Source organism: Cynocephalus volans, chromosome 13, assembly GCF_027409185.1.
Source record: "Cynocephalus volans isolate mCynVol1 chromosome 13, mCynVol1.pri, whole genome shotgun sequence".
Lineage (NCBI taxonomy): Eukaryota > Metazoa > Chordata > Mammalia > Dermoptera > Cynocephalidae > Cynocephalus > Cynocephalus volans.
The window spans coordinates 56,752,839-56,772,678 of record NC_084472.1 but is presented as its reverse complement, the minus strand read 5'-3'; the positions used below and the strand labels follow the sequence as shown (position 1 = coordinate 56,772,678).

At 39.3% G+C, this 19,840-nt stretch overlaps 1 protein-coding gene across 4 annotated transcripts in view; it reads right to left on the bottom strand.

Moving 5' to 3' along the window:
* RELCH (RAB11 binding and LisH domain, coiled-coil and HEAT repeat containing) overlaps positions 1-19,840 on the bottom strand; it is a 139,659-nt gene that overhangs the window by 108,217 nt on the left and 11,602 nt on the right. For all 4 annotated transcript variants that reach the window (XM_063076759.1, XM_063076761.1, XM_063076763.1 and 1 more), the window contains one exon: positions 153-242. In XM_063076759.1, coding sequence (XP_062932829.1) covers positions 153-242 — 90 coding nt within the window. The remainder of the gene's footprint in view (positions 1-152; positions 243-19,840) is intronic.

The following is a 19,840-nucleotide window of genomic DNA, read 5'->3' as shown; positions in this document are numbered from 1 at the left end:
ATAACACATTAGTAGTTAGTAACATAACTTTGTAGAATAACTACATACATTATATTCACATACCATATTGTAGAAGGAAGAGAATTCCTCAAGCCATTTTATTATTTCTGGAATGTCAAAGTGTCCAAATCTGTCCTTACAAGCTTACTCACCTGCCACTCTCTCATCTGTTTCCCTGTTACCATCATCTGAATATCTTGCAAAGTCTAAAGAATCAAGGGTACTGATGCTCCCAGCTCGATCTATAATAAAGAAAAAATAAAAGGATTAAATAAACAAAACTTTATTTGATTGTCAAAATAAGGAATTGGAATTGAAATACCTATGATTATTTCCATTTGATAAAACATGATTCTAAGATCTAGGAATTCTATTAAAACAAAAAATGTAAGGTAAAAATGTTCACACCAATTATACTACTTTAAAATAACCAAGTTTCCATTTCTAAATCTCTGACCAAGCCCTGAAAAATGCACACACAAGGAATATTGCAAGCAGCCTAGCCAAAGACAAAAAAACAGAACAGAAATTTGAGCTGCTACCTGAGAGTTTGCAGATTGAGTCTGAACAAGATAACTGCCTACTAAAAAAATAAAACAACACTCTGAAAAAATAGTAGAATCCAGTCTTTACAACCTAACACAAACATTGTCCACTATACAGTCCAAAATTAGTTTTACACAAGAACCAGTAAAATGTGATCCAGTCAATCTCAAGAGAAAACACAATCAACCAGGACCAACTCTAAGATAATCCAGGTATTGGCATCAGTAGATAAATATTTTACAAAAAGTATTATAACTATGCTCAGTGAAGGAATATACATATACAATGAATGAACAGAGAGGAAATCTTAAGCAGAAAAATATAGAATATAAAAAATACCAATAGAAATTCTAGAACCGAAAAATAAATATCTGAAATTTAAAAATTCACTGTAGTATTTAATAACAAAATTTAGATGACAAGAGCCAGTGACCTTAAAGATAGATTAACAGAAATTATTCAATCTGAAGAACAGAGAGAAAAAAGATTGAAGAAAAAATTAACAGAGCCTCAGAAACCTGTGGGACAATAACAAAAGATCTAACATATGTAGAATTAAAGTCAACAACAGATGAGGTAAGAGGTGGGCCAAGTACAGATTAAAGAAGGTCAGAGAACATCAAGGAGGATAAATAAAGAGAACAGAAACTTAGGTACATCATAATCAAATTGCTGAAAACCAAAAATGAAGAAAAACATATTAAAAGCAGACAGAGAAAAACAATACATTCACATAGGGGAACAATGATTTGAATCACTGCTGATTTCTCATAAAGAAACATGAAACCAAAGGCATCCAGATTGAAATGGAAGAAGTAAAACTATTTCCATTCACAGCTGATATGATTTTGTATGTTAGAAACTCTAAGGAATCCACTAAAAAACCATTAGACCTAATAAATGAGTTTTTCAATGTTACAAAACACAGGACCAATACACAAAAACCAATCAGATTTTTACACATTAGCAATGAACAGAGTGTGTGTGTGTGTGTGTGTGTGTGTGTGTGTCTGTGTGTGTGTGTGTGTGTGTGTGTGTGTGTGTGTGTGTGTGTGTGTGTCCGGTAAGGGGATCATAACCCTTGGGTTGGTGTTGTCCGTGCCACGTCGAGCCAGTGAGAGCACTGGCCATCCCCATATAGGATCTGAACCCGCGGTGGGAGCGCCGCTGTGCTCCTAGCGCCGCACTCTACTGAGTGAGCCACGGGGTCGACCCTAGCAATGAACAATCTAAAAATACAATAAAAGTAATAATCTCATTTCTAATAACATAAAAAGAACAGAATAAAAACGTACACAGTGAAAAAAACAAAACGTTCTTGAAAGAAATTTAAGATGATCTGGATAAATGGAAAGACATCCCAAACTTGTGGGTCAGAAGATCCATGCCCCAATGACAATACTCCACCATTAATCTTTAGATTCAATGCAATTCCTATCAAAAATCCCATCTAGCTGGCTTTTTTTCCTTTCTTTTGTTTTCATTTTTTTCCCCCCAGAAATTGAGAACTATTCTAAAATTCATATGGAAACAAAAAAGTCTCAGAATAGCCAAAACAATTTTGAAAAAGGATGGAGGACTTACACATCCTGATTTCAAATTTAATACAAAGCCAAAGTAACAAGACAGCATGATACTAGCATAAGGATATAGATCAATACAACAGAACTGAGAGTCTAGAAATAAGCCTTTACCTTTACAGTCAATTGATTTTTGACAAAGGTGTCTAGACACTTTGATGAGGAAAAAAGTTTTTCTCAATGAATAGTGTTAGAACAAATGGATATCTACATGTAAAAAAAAAGAAGTGGGACCACTACTTCACACCATAAGCAAAAATGGTACATAGACCTAACTAACAGTCAAATTATAAAACTTTCAGTAGGAAATGTAGAAGCAAATCTTTGCCTTGGGTTAGACAATGATTTCTTAGATACAATGCAAAAGCAGAAGAGATGTGGCAGGTAGAAAAATTGCCCCTCACTGATGTCCACAACCTAATTCTTAGAATCTGTGAATATGTTACCCCACATGGCAAAAAGGTTGCAGATGGAATTAAGGCTGCTAACCAGATGATCTTAAATTAGGGAGATTATCCTGGTTTATTATAGTGGATCCAATGTAATCACAAAGGTCTTTAAAAGTATAAGAGGACTATGAGCCAGGGAATGCAGGCAGCCTCTAGAATCTGAGAAAGGCTTCCCATAAAGCCTAAAATCTCAGAGCAGCCAACGCCTTGATTTTACCCCACTTTGACCATCATGAGACCCAGTTTGGATTTTTGAACTATAGAACTGTAAAATAATAAATTTGCATTGTTTTAAGCTACTACATTTTTGGTAATTTTTTACAGCAGCCATAAGTAACTAATACAAGTGATGAATTGATAAACTGAATTTCATCAAATCAAAAACTTTTTTTGACTTTAAAAGTCACCATCAAGAAAGTGAAAACACAACCTACAGAATGGCAGAAATATTTGCAAATCAAGCATCTGGTAAGGAACACATCTACAAGATATAAAGGATTTTTACAACTCAATAAAAAAGACAGCACAAGTTAAAAATGGATAAAGGATCTAAACATACATTTCTGCAAAGAATCTATATAAATGACCAACAAGTACATGAAAGGATGCTCAATATCATTAATTAAGAAAATAAAAATCAAAACATGGTGAGGTACCACTTCAAACTCAATAGATGGCTATAATCAAAAAGATGATTACAAGTGTTAGAAAGATGTGGAGAAATTGGAACCCTCATGCATTGCTGGTCCAAATGTAAAACAATATAGCTACTTTGGAAGTTTGGTAGTTCCTCAAAAAGTTAAACATAAAATTGCCACGTAACTGAGCAATTCTATTCCAGGGCATATACCCAAGCGAAATGGAAACAAAACCTTGCCTATGAATGTTCATTACAGCTTTATTCACAATAGCAACAAAGTACAAACAAACCAAATGTCTATCAACTGATGAATGGATAAAATATGGTATATCCATACAATGGAATATTACTCTGTGATAAAAAGGGAATAAAACACTCATATATGGTACAACATAGATAAACCTTGACAATATTACGCTAAGTCAAAGAAGGCACACACACAAGCCCACATATTACATGACCCTTCACATGAAATATACAGAATAGGCAAATCTATAGAAACATAAAGTAGATTAGTAGTTGGCAGGAGATGGTGGTAGAGAAGAATGGGCAATGACTGTTAATAGGCACAGGGTTTCTTCCAGGGTAATGAAAATGTTCTGGAATTACAGAATAGTGATAATTACACAATTTAAAAAATATACTATACACTACTGAATTATATGCTTTAAAAGGGTGAATTTGTGGTATATGAATAATTTCTTACTTTAATAAAAAGACAAAACAATACAAATGTTCACAAGGATGTGGAAAAATTGGAACCCTCACATCTAGCTGGTGGGGATGTAAAATGGCACTACCACTTCAGAAAACAATTTGTCAGTTTCTAAAAGTCTAAACATAGTTACCATATAACCTAGCCATTCCACTTCCACCCAAGAGAAATAAAAATATATGTCCACATGGGAATCTTGTAGTTGATTATTCACAACAGCATTATTCACAATGGTGAAAAAGTGAAAACAACCAAATGTCTATGTACTGATAAATGTAGAAATAAAATTTGGTCATATATCCATAAAAGGGAATGCTATTCAGCAGTAAAAAGTACTGAAATACTGATACATGCTACAACAATGGATGATTGTTGAAAGCATTATGGTAAAGTAAAAGAAGCCCAAAACATATATTGTGATTTCCATCTATACAAAACATATAGAACAGACAAATCTATAGAGATACAAAGATTAGAGGTTTCCCAGGGCTGGGGATTTGGGATCAATGGGGTACCTGCTAATGGGTAAGAGATTTGTTTGGGGGTTATGAATATGCTTAAGTAGATTGGATGACAGTTGCACAATTCCATAAATATGCTAAAAAACATGAATTGTACACTCTGGGTGAATTTTAAGGTTATGTACATTTTATCTCAATAAAACTATTAATTAAAAAAAAAATGAAACATCTTGGCTTATGGTCAAGAAGGCAGAAAAGACAGTCCCCAGTGTCTCTCTCTCCCACAAATCAGCCAATTTACAACTATAAAAAAGCAACAACAGCCAAGCTGGGGCTGCTAGAGCTCAGGGGAAGAGGAGGAGAGACCTATGGGGTACATGAAGGCAGGAGAAGCCTTGATGAGAAAAAGAAAAAACCGCTCTGACCATTTCGTGCAGTGGCCACTTTAAGGCTGGAGCTGCTGAGTGCATGGAGCAGGAGCTGGCAAAAGCTGCAGCTGTGTCTTTCAGATGAAGTAGCTTGGAGGCTGCAGGGGAGAAGAGGGCCTTGGTGGCCCCCAGGCCAGCAAGACCACTAATAGGGTTCCCGTGGACCCACATACGAGCAAGGAGCCACAACAACTGAAAAAAAAGGAGCCACTCAGAGGCAGGTGAGTCATCCATCAAAAGGGACCCACGCATGGCCTGTACCATGGGAAGTGTTTGCAGCATGGGTGGTAGGGGAGACAGGCCCACCAGGGGAACACTGGGACACAGCAAGGACAGCTGACCAGCACCCCAATCAGAAAAGACCACTCAGAGGAGACTGGTCAGGAATATAGAATTGCATGGGGTGCAGTTTGATGAAAAGACTCAGGCCCAGATCAGAGTGTCTACACAACCCATGTGTGCCAGATCTCTGGAGAGCCAAAAGTACCTATAAGGTCAACCATTAATACCTAAGCTGCACAAAAAGCCTTCCCTAGGGAATCAGCGGCAAAGCAGCAATTTAGGTAAACCACACAGCTCAATTACCAGTCCCCACAGGAAGTCCCCCAATTTTAAAAGTAAGCAAAGGACAAAAACTTAGTTCTGGCCCAGGCACACTACCAGCACCTCGGGCCCGACCAGGGACCTGAGGCATGGAGTTGAGGACCGGATCCCCCTCTTACAACCAGGCACACTGCCAGCACCAAGGAGCATGCCTAAAACATCACCACCATGTGTGTGGCCCACCACAGCCACCACAATAACCATGGCTGCCGCAAAAGCAGGTAGACGCCACAACCACCACACAGATGGTCCACCAGCCACTGGAATGCATTGACATAAGGAAAGTCACCAGCAGAAACCAAAGAAAAGAAGAGGATGTCTCACTCCACAAACCCCATTCCAGAGAGACAGAAGAAGCATCTGCTCTACAATAATATTGGGGGATCCGAACACACTTCTCAACACTGGACAGATCATCTAGGCAACAAATCAGAGAGTACCCATTTACTCTTTCAGAAGGAGAGAAGAAATCTAGGATTATCAGAGGTGGTGGGGGGGAGGAGGGGGATAGGGAGAGATTGGACAAGGGGCATAAAGAGTAAGTATGATTTGTAACAATATATATGCTAGTAATATTGATTTGACTAACGTATGTCAATGTTGAACTCCCAAATATGTATAATCAATTATGATTCAATAAAAATTACAAAAAAAAAAAAAAAAAAAGAAAGAAACATCTTTAGAGTACAATGAGAAAAAACTTGGACCCAAATTCTATATCAAGGAAAAACATCCTTTCACAATGATGAAAATACAATGTGCCAGAAAATGATCAGGTACTATGCAGTAGAGTAAAGCAGGGAAAAAGGAAAAATTAACTAATATGAAATTTCTATGAGATCATTTAGTACTATTCACTAACCTGTCTCTTAGATCCCAGTTCACTATCAGAGACTCCCAAATTCAATGGGGGCCATGGAAGGCTTCAGTCAGAAAACATTTAAAACTGAGCCCTAAAGAATAAATGTCCATCAAGGCATTCCAGGCATAGGGAGAGAACAAACAAGTGTATGAAGTTTTCAAAGTGCAGACAAGTTGTGTGTGAATAGCACAGTTATAACGTATGGAAGCTCCCAGGAAGCAGTCAAGTCATGACAGCTGAGGTCAGGTTGTAAGGAGCCAGGAAGGACATTTTACAATACAGGAGTGAACTAGGCTGTAAATAAAATAAGTTAATAAAATAAATTTTACAAAGTAATCTGCTTCTATGAATAAATTAAATTTTATGCATGCAGAACTTCTTAAAGGTGACATATCTAGCTACTTCAAAAAAGGGCCAAATGAGAGGCTATTTCATTTTTAATATTTGATTAAACTATGCTACTCACATGGTACTTAAAGTTTATGTATTGATCTAAGGGAATGGATTATCTGTGTTCAAAAAGCACAATCCAGACAAATGAATGCAAGTTATAGGAATATAGATTTGGACTCCACAAAGGACTCTCCTACCTCCTTTTAAAACAATTAGTACGTGCAAATAATTGAAATAGTTGACACTTCAAGTAGGTCTTTGTTACTATCAATGTATCACTTATCTTTAAATCCCTATTAAGGTGAACTAAGTGAAATTCTACATATAGCACTCTTCTTAAAATACTATTTCTATCCATAGAATTATTTAATTTCACTGCAGTTTAATTACACCCAATAAGTAATAACTTGCTATCACCTTAAGTTTTAAGACATCATAAACAAAAATAATGACAGGAAATCAAATATTACAGTACCCCTCATTACAACATAGTTTCTTGTAGCATAAGCCAAGAAGTATCAAATAACAACCACCACAGGAGTCTCAAAAAGTCCACATTAAAAAGAGGCTAAACTGACAAATACTACTCAGTAATTTAAAAATTAATGCAAAGAACTACTGATATATGCAACAAGATGAGTGAATCTCAAATGCTCTGTGCTAAATAAAAGAAGCCTTATACAAGAGTGCTTAACGATAAAATTTCATTTATAGTTTTTAGAATAGGCAATACTAATTTATGGTAGAAAAAAATTATAATATTAATTTATGATAGAAATATTTCTGGGGTGATGGTAATGTTCTGTATATTATAGAAGTTTGGGTTACCACAAGTATATCCATTTGTCAAAACTCATCAAATAGTAAACTTAAGATTTATATATTTTACTGTCTGTAAAATTTAACTCCAAAGAAAAAAACCTGTTAAATATTGAATTCTAATCATTAATAAGCATGCTTTTACATTTAGGGTAAAGTGCACTTATATCTGCAACTTAATTTGAAATGTTAATTGTAAAGTCTAGGTGATGAATATACAGGTGTAAAATTCTTTCCACTTTTCTGTGAGTTTTGAGCTTTTCATAATAAAATGTTGGAAAAAATGAAACTTGGATGTGGGTGGGGGGGAATGGGCTTACACTATTAGGATCCATTAATAATGAAAGCTGTAATGCTGGAAAATAGCTATTATTTCTTATTGTGTTAAACAAACTCACAAACAAACAAAAATTTGTGTGATTCCCCCCTTGTTTGAAATTGAACAAAACCTAGACAACGAGTCACTAAAATTGTAAATAAATTCACTATATAGTGGATAAACTTTATAACACCTTTTTCTTATAGACATTTTAAATAGGTAAAAATACAAATTGCTAGACTGGAATAAACAACTGAGCTATAAATATACCTGCCTGGTAAATAACTAATATGATATATTATAAAAGGGAGTTCCTGGATCACTACATGCTGCCTAAAACTTCCAGCTCTTTAAAACAAAATTAATGTAACCTGTTCTCTCCAATATTTTTTTGTCACACTACCAACAAAGGGTTTTCCTCTAATTAAAAAAATAAAACATATATTATAAATAACTATAAAAATAAAGGTCAATGGAAGACTAGATAAATCATCCAAGTATCTCTAAAATTGGGTATAAGATCAATATGCCATTAAAATTTCCCTGTATTTCTAAATATTCTTTGTTGAACTTTTCCCCATATCTAATTACGTGTAGATATTTTTGTGAAAATAGAATGAAACTAAAATATATACACAATCTTATATCTTGCTTTTTAAAAACAAAGCTTATATAATAAGAATTTGCCATGTTATTAAGGCTATTCATACATATTGCCAAACTGCTTTCCAAAATAAATGTACATAGCAATTTGAATTCTATCAGCAGTATATAACAGCATTTGTTAATGCTTGATATTATTATTTTTTATCTTCACCAATTTAACACAGTATAATTATGCCTCTTTTTGATTCCTAGTAAGCTTGAATATTCTTTCAAATATATATTGGGTACCTACCTTTTGGGGGTTTGTGAGTGAATTTTCTATTCACACCCTCTTATGTATCTAACATCTAGATTTTCCTGATATATTAGTTGATAATGGCTGTTACTACCCTAACCAGAAACTCCCTTTTGAGTACTAAATACACTCTTGTCTTAGGCATATGTCTTAGCTCCTCATTAGCTATTTTGGTGTCTCCAACCTGTGTATGAAAACACGTACAGCCAGTAAGATGATCTTTTATCAGCCAATATTCTGGTGCTGTGATACCATACTTCACTGATTTATTCCTGACTTCAATGGAATGTTAAGTATAATGTTGGCTGTTGATTTCATACAAATATTTTTTATTATGCTAGGTAACCATTTATTGCTAGTTTACTTTTCTTTCCTCCTTCTGATATTTTAAATCACATATATATGTGCCTAGATTAGAACCTCTTTGGTCACGATACATTATTCTTCCATTATACTCATCTATACAATAGGGAGGGTCTTTGGGAAAAGCAAATACACAGTTTAATTTTCAAGTAGTATTATTATGGTCACTGAAACATATTTTTTGAATATATTTTTAGTTCCAAGTCAACAACTTTATATTTTCCAAGAAATAAAAAACTGATATCTTTTAAAATAATAATAACTACGAAGTCACAAAAGAAAAAATATCTCCTAATTCACTAAAACCTATTCCATCTTGTTGGGAAAAAAAAATTAGAGAAGAAAGTAATTTTAACACTGACTGGACTAACCTATAAAAGGTTTTGTAAGTAAAATGTACTTTGGGTTTAAGATTAATAACAAGTTATATTATAGCTCCAAAATAAGTTTACTTCTTTAGATTTAGCAGCAATTCTTTCCAGGATGAAAAAATGCCTTTTGGGTTCCAAATATTCTAATATAAAAGAGGAAGAGTTTGGAAAAGTTCATCTCTTTTATTAAAAAAGAACTTTAACCACAAAGCATTTCTTCAAATACCAGGGTGCTTGTTATGTAACTTCTTAATAATTCACTTTATAACTCAGAAACTAATGATTAGATACTTTCATCATAGTTGGCAAACCAGTAAAACCTGTTCATAAATTTTATCAAGTCTGAGAACTATATCTATTATACACAGTGTGACTATAAGATATGCAGATTGAATTTATAGATCACATACGAAAGTATGCATTTAATATTTTACTACTGATGACAGAATGCACTTTTACTATATTTAAAAGAATTAGTCTCAGATCCATGAAAAGGTATCTTGTGGAAATTACATAGCACTTTAAGAACTAAATGGATCAGAAAGATTGACCAGCTGCTGACTGACAAAGAGTATTAGTTAATTCAATTAAATATTTATTGAATAACTACTGTGTCCCAGGTCACTTACAGGAAGGTACAGTAAAATATCAGAGTATAATTTTTTAAAGGATGTGAATATACAAGTCCATGTAAGTATGTTTGTATATCCTTATATCCCCATTAAAAAAAATTTTTTGGGGTGGCTGTCAAGTAAGGGGATCCGGACCCTTGACCTTGGTGATATCAGCACCGTACTCTCCCAAGCAAGATAACTGTTAGCCCATCAAATATTTTTGTAAATATGCATGATAAATTATTAATAGTAAATGACTCAGGAGTAGAATGTAAACTTTTCACTATATACTTTTCTCTGTACTGTCTGAATTTTTTCTTTTGTATTTTTGTCCCCATAGTTAAATAGGTATAATTAAAAAATCATGAAAGTACTCAATTCACAATTAAATGATAGGGGAAAAAAAAAAAAAAAAAACCATCAAGCAACTGCCTTTAAATTACAATTCTTTCAGTAAAGGTCATTTATTGAACCATGCCTAAAAAATCTATGTCATGACAAATAACTTGGGAAAAAATATATATCATATAGAAATTCAATAAATAGAAAGATATTACTACTAATAAATTTACCTTAAAAGTAATTACATGTAAATCTGAGGTCATGTATAAACATTTTAATATGTTATCTACTTAAGGATGATTCTCAGAGATTAATGTCTGAGAAAGAGAACCTATAAGGCTACTCTAAAACATGAAAGCTAAAAGGAGTAAGACTATAAATTTTCTTCTTTGAAAGTAATATAAAGCTGTATTAAATACTAATAAACATTTTCTTTTATATGAGAAGTGTATTCATGAATGTCAGAATAAAACCACAAAGGTACTCTGCCTCCTACTATTCAAGTTCAGTTTTGAAATTATTTGGAATGCCTAGATATAATAGTAACCTTGGTAATAAAGAGAGGAAAAACTTGAAGCACTTAAGAATAAACATGTTAGACCAGAGGAAAGTGGCTAATTTCTGGATATATACCAGGATCTAAACATCTTTCCTAAGAAAAGAAAAAAAAAAAAAAATATGGGGAAGAACCTTTACTTCTGTTAATTGCAAAACTCACATTTCTATTTTCCTGATCCTCAATTCTTCTTCAGTGCTGGGGGTCATTTTTCATTGACCCCTATGTTTGAAATATTTGAGAGGTAGAAGAAACTCTAGACCATCCAACCCCTTCATTTATACAGATGAGAAAACTGAAGCTATGTATTTATTCAATTAATATTTACTGAACCACAGAGAGGAGAATAAAGATAAAATTCAGTTAAGACTTGTCCTTCAGATCACCTATGCAATAAATCAACAGAGAAACAGTTAATCTATGAGAAGAAGAGAACAAATCTGTGGTTATCAAAGGAGGGAGAGAGAGGGGAATAGAAGAGATTGGATAAGGGGCATAAAGAATTAAGTCCCAGTTTAAGTCCCAAAAGTCCACAATAAAGTTCAAAGTCAAAAGATTTAAAGAGGGAAGACTTAAACACTGAAACTTCTCTGAGAAACTATTCACTTAAGTTAAAATTTCTATAATGACAGATGATTTTAACATATGAAAGCCTATTAGGTAAAGAGGATGATTACTATTAATAACAATAGTAATTATGTATTATTATTAACATTCTTTTTGATCACTTATTCTACGTCAGATACTTTACACAAATAACTTTATTTAAATCTTCATAACAACCCCATGTAAGAGGAGTCATTACTATCTGCACTTTACAGTAAAGAAAACAGAGACTATCCAGAATCATGCAACTAGGGAGTGGCAGAATAGAAATATAAACTCAAGCTCTCTGATACCAAAGCCTGAACCCTAAATCACTAGTTCTGTTAAATAACATGTAAGAGCCTCCAGATTCTGATCTCCTAGTTTCTAGGTAAGTTGGGTTTGATACTGAGAACGGCCTCAGAAAGAGCAGCCTTGACTCAATCTTGCTCAGGTAGAGTTGAGGAATAGGCTATAACAGAGGGAAAGGCTAATTTTCACAAGAAAATATTCTGAACTTAAGTTTATAGGACACCACCATAAACTTGTAGGATACTACTACCTAAAGATCATTTATTTCACATAACTTCAACATTTATTGAAACTTGTATGCCAGGCACAATATTCAGCACTAATGAAACACAGATAAATAAAACATGGTCTCTTCTCTATACTTATGTTAAATAAACACTATAAATTGTCCACTTTAGGCACTTGTGACAGGTGTGAAAGAGGACATGAAATAAGACATGAGCTCCACACTAACATCTTATTAAAAAATCAAGTCAGTGATTAACACAAAATTCTAATAATACTATTAGAGTTAATTAGAAACAAATATAAGCTCACAAATCTATATATAATTAATCTCTATAAGTGGAACAGACAAAAAGAAATACTGTAAGTTCAGAGGATTTAGAGATCACTACAGGCCGGAGAAGCTTTAGGGAAAGAAAGGAACATAAATAGGACCTTCCTTTAAGGATGCACAAGGTGTGGAAAAAGAAAAGGAGGAACATAGGATAAACATTCCAAGAGAAGGAAAGATATGATCAAAGGCACCAGGCACCAGTTCAGAAAAATATAAGGCATGTTCAAGGGACTCTGAGGAAACAATGGGAATAGAATAAAGTTTTTGCATATGGATGAAATGATTGAAAAGGCAGGAAGAAGCAAAATTCAAAATTACAGGGACAACTTTATTATACAATCCATAATACAATATTTAATTAAATTAAATTAATTAATTAATTTATTTTTTAAAAGATGACCGGTAAGGGATCTTAACCCTTGACTTGGTGTTGTCAGCACCACGCTCTACCGAGTGACCCACGGGCTGGCCTGTAATAAAATATTTTAAAGGCTATTTTTATCATATACTATGCAAAAGTGGAAAAAAATTAAAATTCTTAATCAGGTTTGTAATTTTTTTTTTTGTAGTATAATTTTGCTAATTAAACAAAGAGTTGGGAAAAGTTGCTTTGGACATAAGGAAGCAATTTTACAAAGTTTTAGCTGGAGTGACTGATATGAATAGCCTTTAATATCAAATAAGAGTAAGGATGGAGGAAGAGATTAAAGCCACAGAAGAAGGCTAAAACTGATGGTCCAGCTGTGAGCTAAAGGCCTGAACTAAGGCAGCACACAAGCACAGAACTGAAAAATGGTTAGAAAAATAGCATAGAAAATTTGATAACACTACCTTGAGCAATATTATCCACCTACAATAGGACAAGCTGGTTTCAAAAACAAGTGAAGAAGATTTGTGACTGCTGAGGTTTCTTGAAACAATAAGTGAGAAGATCTGGAAGAAGGCACACCCTTGACTACAACTGTGTTCTCTACTCCTCCTTGAGGCTTAGTCATGCTCCATGACTAGACCAGAAACTTTGATATAACCATGCGGCAAAGCTTCAAGATTGAAAAAGAGCGTATAAGCTAATTTACCCTTGTTAGATTATTTCACTCAGAACAGTTGATGACTGTAAGAACCCAAATGCCCCAAGGGATCACACCCTGATCACATAAGCCCTTCTCGGCCGCACCCCATCATGGCGCTGGTTGCCCTTCTCTTTCGCATTCTCCTTCCCGCCAGCGCGAATCGCAGGCCAATCAGCTCCCCCTCAAGCCCCATGCGGTATGCTAAATAGGGATTGTATTTTAAACCAATCAGCTTTCCCTTAAAGCCCTATATATATGTGTGTGTGCTGCCTAATAAAGGGGCTCTCTCCGGTGGATCGTCAACTGGTGTCGACTCTTCCTTTCATTTGGTGCTGAAACCCGGGATGGAGTTTCTCTCGGCAGCCGCAGCACTTTTTGAGTCGCCCCTCGGGAACTCCGTCCAGCCAGGACCGGCCTCCCTTCCACCGCTCACTCACCACTGACGTCCACCCTCGTCCATTGTTTTCGGCGCTGGCTTCTTGCACTCACCACCGGCTCATCATTAGGTAAGCCCCCTTTTCTAAAGGGCACTGGCCCTTTTCAGGCTACCACAGGGAGTCTAGATCGTCCGGTAGCCCCTAATACTCATATCCACCCCACCACGGCCTTCATGACCACCATAAATTCCCAAACTATAACAGGTTCCAAAGCCCCGGTAAACTTTTACTTTCGTTTTTGGAGGTTAAAAGCCCCATTCTGTTCTCTCCTTCTCTCTTTCACCCTCTTGTCCACCACTCTCTTCTAATCTCTGTCCAATTTCCATCTCTCTCCACTTCCCGGGTCCGGGACCCGACCAGAAATTCCTAGCGTTAGGTTTCCTTCAGGCACCGGGCTTTTGCCCTAGAGAAGTGAAGGTCTGGGTGACGACCCACACCTCCCTTCTCTCCTCCTGGTTCGTACCTGAACCTGCCGGGACTGACGTGACCTACTGGGGACGCCCTCTAGGATACCGCCTTTCCCAACCGGCCGAAGGATCTGTCTTATCACTAATCTCTGTCCGATTTCTGTCTAAATTCCCATTAAGAGACCAGAATGGGCGCTTCCTCCTCCTCCCTAGGCGACTCTCCACTTCAATGCCTTCTGAAAAACCTCTCCAACCTTTCCCTGAGGCCGGATATTAAGCCCAAACTCCTTACCAAATTATGAGACCTCTTTAACTACTGCCAGCGCCTAAAAAAATGGAAGGAGATCCTCTACATTGAGGCTTTTCACCTCTTGACTCAGAACCCCACCCTCTGCTCCTCCTGTGCTCCCTCTCAAGTCCTTTTAGCCTGTAAACCCTCTTCATAGTCACCCCTCGATTCTTCCACCTTCGACCCTGCTGATGAACCCCCACCCTACCGACCTCCTCCTCCCCCAGTGCCTCCGGCGTCCGCTCCTCCTCCCCCGTCATCCGCGTCACCTTCTGCACCTCCTGCACCATCCACTCCCCCGTCTTTACCCTCACCTACCCCTGACCCACTAAGCCCCCCTTTCACCCGTTCCGAGGTCCTCCCCCCGCCCCTTCAACAATCGCCCCACTACGTGAGGTAGCTGGGGCTGAAGGAGTAGTTAGGGTCCATGCTCCCTTTTCCCTAGCTGACCTTACAGAATTAGAAAAAAGACTAGGCTCTTTCTCTACCGACCCTACCACTTACATTAAAGAATTCCAATGGATCCTGCAGGCCTACAGCCTCACACATCATGACATCTTCATGCTCCTAGCCAATACCCTCCTCCCCGAGGAACGCTGCAGGGTCTGGGATACAGCCCAAACCCATGCCACTGACACTCATCATACCAATCCAGATCACCCGCCAGGCCCCCAAGCAGTCCCAGAACAGGAACCTAATTGGGATTATAACACAGCCCAGGGAATCCAGGCTCGAGACTGTTTTGCCTCTTGCTTAATAATTGGCCTCAAAAAATCGGCTCACAAGGTCGTCAATTTCCAAAAAATTCAAGAAATTGTCCAAAAAAAGGAGGAAACTCCCTCCGAGTTCCTCAATAGATTAACTCAGGCCTTTCAACAATACACTAACTTAGACCCCAACTCAGAAGATGGCCAGCATGTCCTTATGACTTATTTTCTGGCCCAATCCTACCCCGACATTAAAACTAAACTTAAAAAACTAGAGCAGGGTCCTGCAACCCCTCAGACCGAAATCCTGTCAGTGGCCTTCAAAGTCTTTCATAATCGAGAGGAGGAAAAGGAACGTCGAAAACAAAAGGCCGACCACACCAACTTCCAGATGTTGGCCCAGTTTATCAAACCCCCTGGGCGCCCTCCCACAGCCTCCACCTCTAAGCCTCCACCTGGAGCCTGCTTTAAATGTGGAAAGGAAGGGCATTGGGCAAAGGCTTGCCCCACCTCCAGGCCCCCCACCACTCCTTGTCCAAAATGCAAAAAGAAGGGACAGTGGGGATCTGATTGCCCCCTCGCCCGAAGGGGTGAGGGACCAACTGCCCCACAGTCCCCCAAACTGTGGACTCCACCTATGGTGGGCCTCGCTGAGGAGGACCGACGGAGCCTTGGGCCCTTCCCGACCATCTCTATAACAAAGCAGGAGCCCAGGGTATCCATGGTTGTGGACGGCCACCCAATATCTTTCCTCCTGGACACTGGAGCCACTTTTTCGGTCTTAAGGGAATATAAAGGCCTCACCACCTCCAGCAGCTCTCCTATAGTCGTGGTAGGAAGTAAACAAATCTTTCCCCAAAAAACCCCTCTTTTAACCTGCTGCCTTCAAGGCACTCAATCCGTTTTCTCCCATTCCTTTCTAGTCATGCCACAATGCCCCATCCCCTTGTTGGGATGGGACATTCTATCACGGCTTCAAGTCTCCATTACCTTGACCCTGTCCTCTTCCTCTTCCCCCGTTTCCTTCCTCCTAGCGCTAGTTCAAGCCCAAGATCCTACTAATTCCTCCCCTCCAAAAAAGTCCTTACCCATCCTGACGCACCCTGTTAACCCCACAGTTTGGGACACTGCCAGCCCCGCTCTGGCCCAGTGTTCCCCTATACACATAAAACTAAAAGACCCCTCCAAATATATTTGTCAGGCTCAATATCCATTAACCACAACAGCCCTCCGCGGGTTAAGCCCCATCATTCAGGACCGATGAAAAAAGGGGTATCTCCGTCCCACTCGCTCCCCTTTCAATACTCCCATACTCGCTGTAAAAAAAACCTAATGGCGCTTTTTGTCTCGTCCAAGATCTCCGCCTTGTTAACGCCGCTGTCATTCCCATTCACCCCCTTGTATCAAATCCATTCACTCTTCTTTCCAAGGTCCCAGCGACCTCTACTCATTTCTCGGTTCTGGACTTAAAGGATGCCTTCTTTTCCATACCCCTGGAAACCAGCACTCAGGACATTTTTGCCTTCACATGGACCGACCCCCATTCCCGCCACTCTGAACAACTCACTTGGATGGTCCTGCCACAGGGATTTCGGGATAGCCCTCATATTTTCGGGCAGACCCTAGCACAGGACCTCAAATCTTTTCACTTAAACCATCCAGAGTCTACCTTATTACAATATGTGGACAATCTCCTTCTATGCAGTCCTTCATGGGAAGAATCCCAAGCTGACACTGCCCATTTGCTTAACTTCCTAGCGGGTAAGGGATATCGAGTGTCCCCTGCCAAAGACCAAATCTCCTTGCCGTCTGTAACCTACCTTGGTTTTCTCCTCTCCCCGGGAAAGAAGGAAATCACCCTGGACAGGAAACAGCTTCTTATGGACCTGCCCATCCCCAAAACCAAAACAGAAATCCTATCTTTCCTGGGTCTAGCCGGATATTTCAGAGCATGGATCCCCAATTTCTCTTTGCTAGCCTGACCTCTCTATAATATGAGTAAGGGTCCTCCTGAAGAACCTTTACTCTCCTCACCTCAGCGCCCTTTTCTCAAGCTTCGGCAGGCCCTTCTAACGGCCCCTACACTTCATCTCCCTGATCTAACTAAACCCTTTTTCCTCTATGTTCATGAAAATGTGGGACAAGCTCTAGGTGTCCTAGGACAGAATTATGGCCCCTCCCTTGCCCCTGTAGCATACCTATCAAAACAGTTAGACCCCACTGTACAAGGCTGGGCACCCTGTCTAAGAGCCCTAGCAGCGGGGCAGTTGCTGCATAAGGAGGCATCCAAATTAACATTTGGGGCACCTCTTACCATTCTCTCACCACATCACCTTAAAGACCTCCTTACCTATAAGGCTCTCCACTCCCTCCCACCTTCCAGAATTCTAACCCTCCTATCCTCGTTTCTGGAAAATCCTGCCCTATCCTTCAATACCTGCCCACCCCTAAACCCGGCTACTCTACTGCCTATACCAGATTCCCCCAACATGCCTTTGCACAGCTGCATAGAAAGCCTTCAGAATTTTATACCTTACCGCTCTTCCATCACTGAGGGGCCCCTGTCTCACGCTGATCTCGCATGGTTCACGGATGGATCCTCATTCAAGGAAGGAAACGCTCATTACGCAGGTTATGCCATAGTCTCCCTTGATTCGGTTATAGAAGCCCAAACTTTACCCAAGGGTACTACCAACCAGCAGGCTGAACTTATCGCTGCCACGTGAGCCTGCATTCTAGCTGAAGGAAGAACTCTTAACTTATACACTGACCCCAAATATGTCTTTCATATACTTCTCTCTCATGCCGCCATATGGAAAGAATGCAGTCTGCTTAACACCAAGGGTAACACAATCACCAACTCAGCTTTAATCTCCACATTAATTGAGGCATCCCATTTATCTTGTGAATTAGGAGTCATTCATTGCAGAGCCCACCAGAGGGACGATTCCCCAATCACTCGCGGGAATTGTAAGGCTGACCTCGCCGCACGCACTGCGGCAATGCACCCACAGACACAAAACCAACTTCCCATTCTTCTACACGGCTCCCAAGGTTCACAGACACCCTCTCAGCCTCAACCGCCTAATGATGATAAGTCCTTTCTCTTTCGCTTGCTCCATGACCTGTTTCATTCTAGCCCCCAAGTTTTATCCCAGTTTTTACAAGCCTTCTTCTCAATCACCCCATCTGACAAAGCCCTCTTGCAAAAATTTCCTCCTCATGCACAATCTGCCAGCGTACCAATCCTAACACCCCTCTCAAACCTGGGCCATACCCCTCCCACCAGGCCAGAGGTCTCACACCCGCAGCCGACTGGCAAGTCGATTTTACGCACATGCCTTCTGTCCGGCGCCTCAAATACCTCTTGGTGTTTGTTGATACCTTTTCAGGATGGGTAGAGGCATTCCCAACATCCAATAAAAAGGCCTCCACCGTAGCCCAGACTCTCCTTTCCCAAATCATCCCATGATTTGGGATGCCCACTTCCATTCAATCTGACAATGGACCTGAATTTACCGCCCAGATAATACAAAAACTCTCCCAGTCACTCTCTCTCCCCTGGCACCTACATTGCCCTTACCGACCTCAGGCATCTGGAAAGGTAGAGAGAACCAACAGAACCTTAAAGGACATACTAACTAAATTATCTCTGGAATTACACCTTGATTGGGTCCGTCTTCTACCTCTCGCTCTACTCAAGGCCAGGGCTCTCCCAAAGAGGCCCTCCAATCTTTCCCTTTTTGGAGTCATGTATGGTAGGCCCCTCCTAACCCCGGGGATCACAGCAACTGAAGGACCCATACCACCCGCCATGGCTTTACCTTTGCTCTCCCACCTTCGCACCGAATTATGGAAGCACCAGGACTGGCTACTTCCAGATCCATCACTTTCCAAAAATAACCTTTCACTCAGCCCAGGCCAATTAGTATTCTACACTTCCCCAGAACCCCAAACCCCCCTAACCCCTAAGTGGGAAGGCCCATGTCCTGTCATCCTTTGCACTCCGACCACTGCTAAACTTGCCCTGCCAGGTAATCATGTTACTCCATGGATTCATATTTCTAGGCTGAAGCCTTACACTCAGGATCTGCCATCGGCCACCAAAAACTCCAGTAACAAACTGCAGAAGAACTTAACACACAATTCTTTTAAGTGTATCCCTCATCCTACAGACCCTTTCAAACTCCGCCTATCCCGGACCTCAGCCCTACCCCTAATTCCGGAGACATGAACCTTCTCCTTGGCCTTCTCCTGTTCTTTTCAGTTCACCCAGGGAGCTTTCAGGCCTCTTCCCATATATGGAAATTTAAGGCATTTGAGACCTACACTGAAAAACAAACCCAGATCAGTGGCTCTCTAGCTGGGACTGCAGATTCCCCCACCTCCCGTTGCTCTCAACCTGTAAACATCCCTCTCGCTACGTCCAAGGTAATCAAACAAGCCACCTGTCCCTACCTATGTTTTCTCTATGACCAAACCGCCGCCCACTGTAAATGGTGGCCGGACACT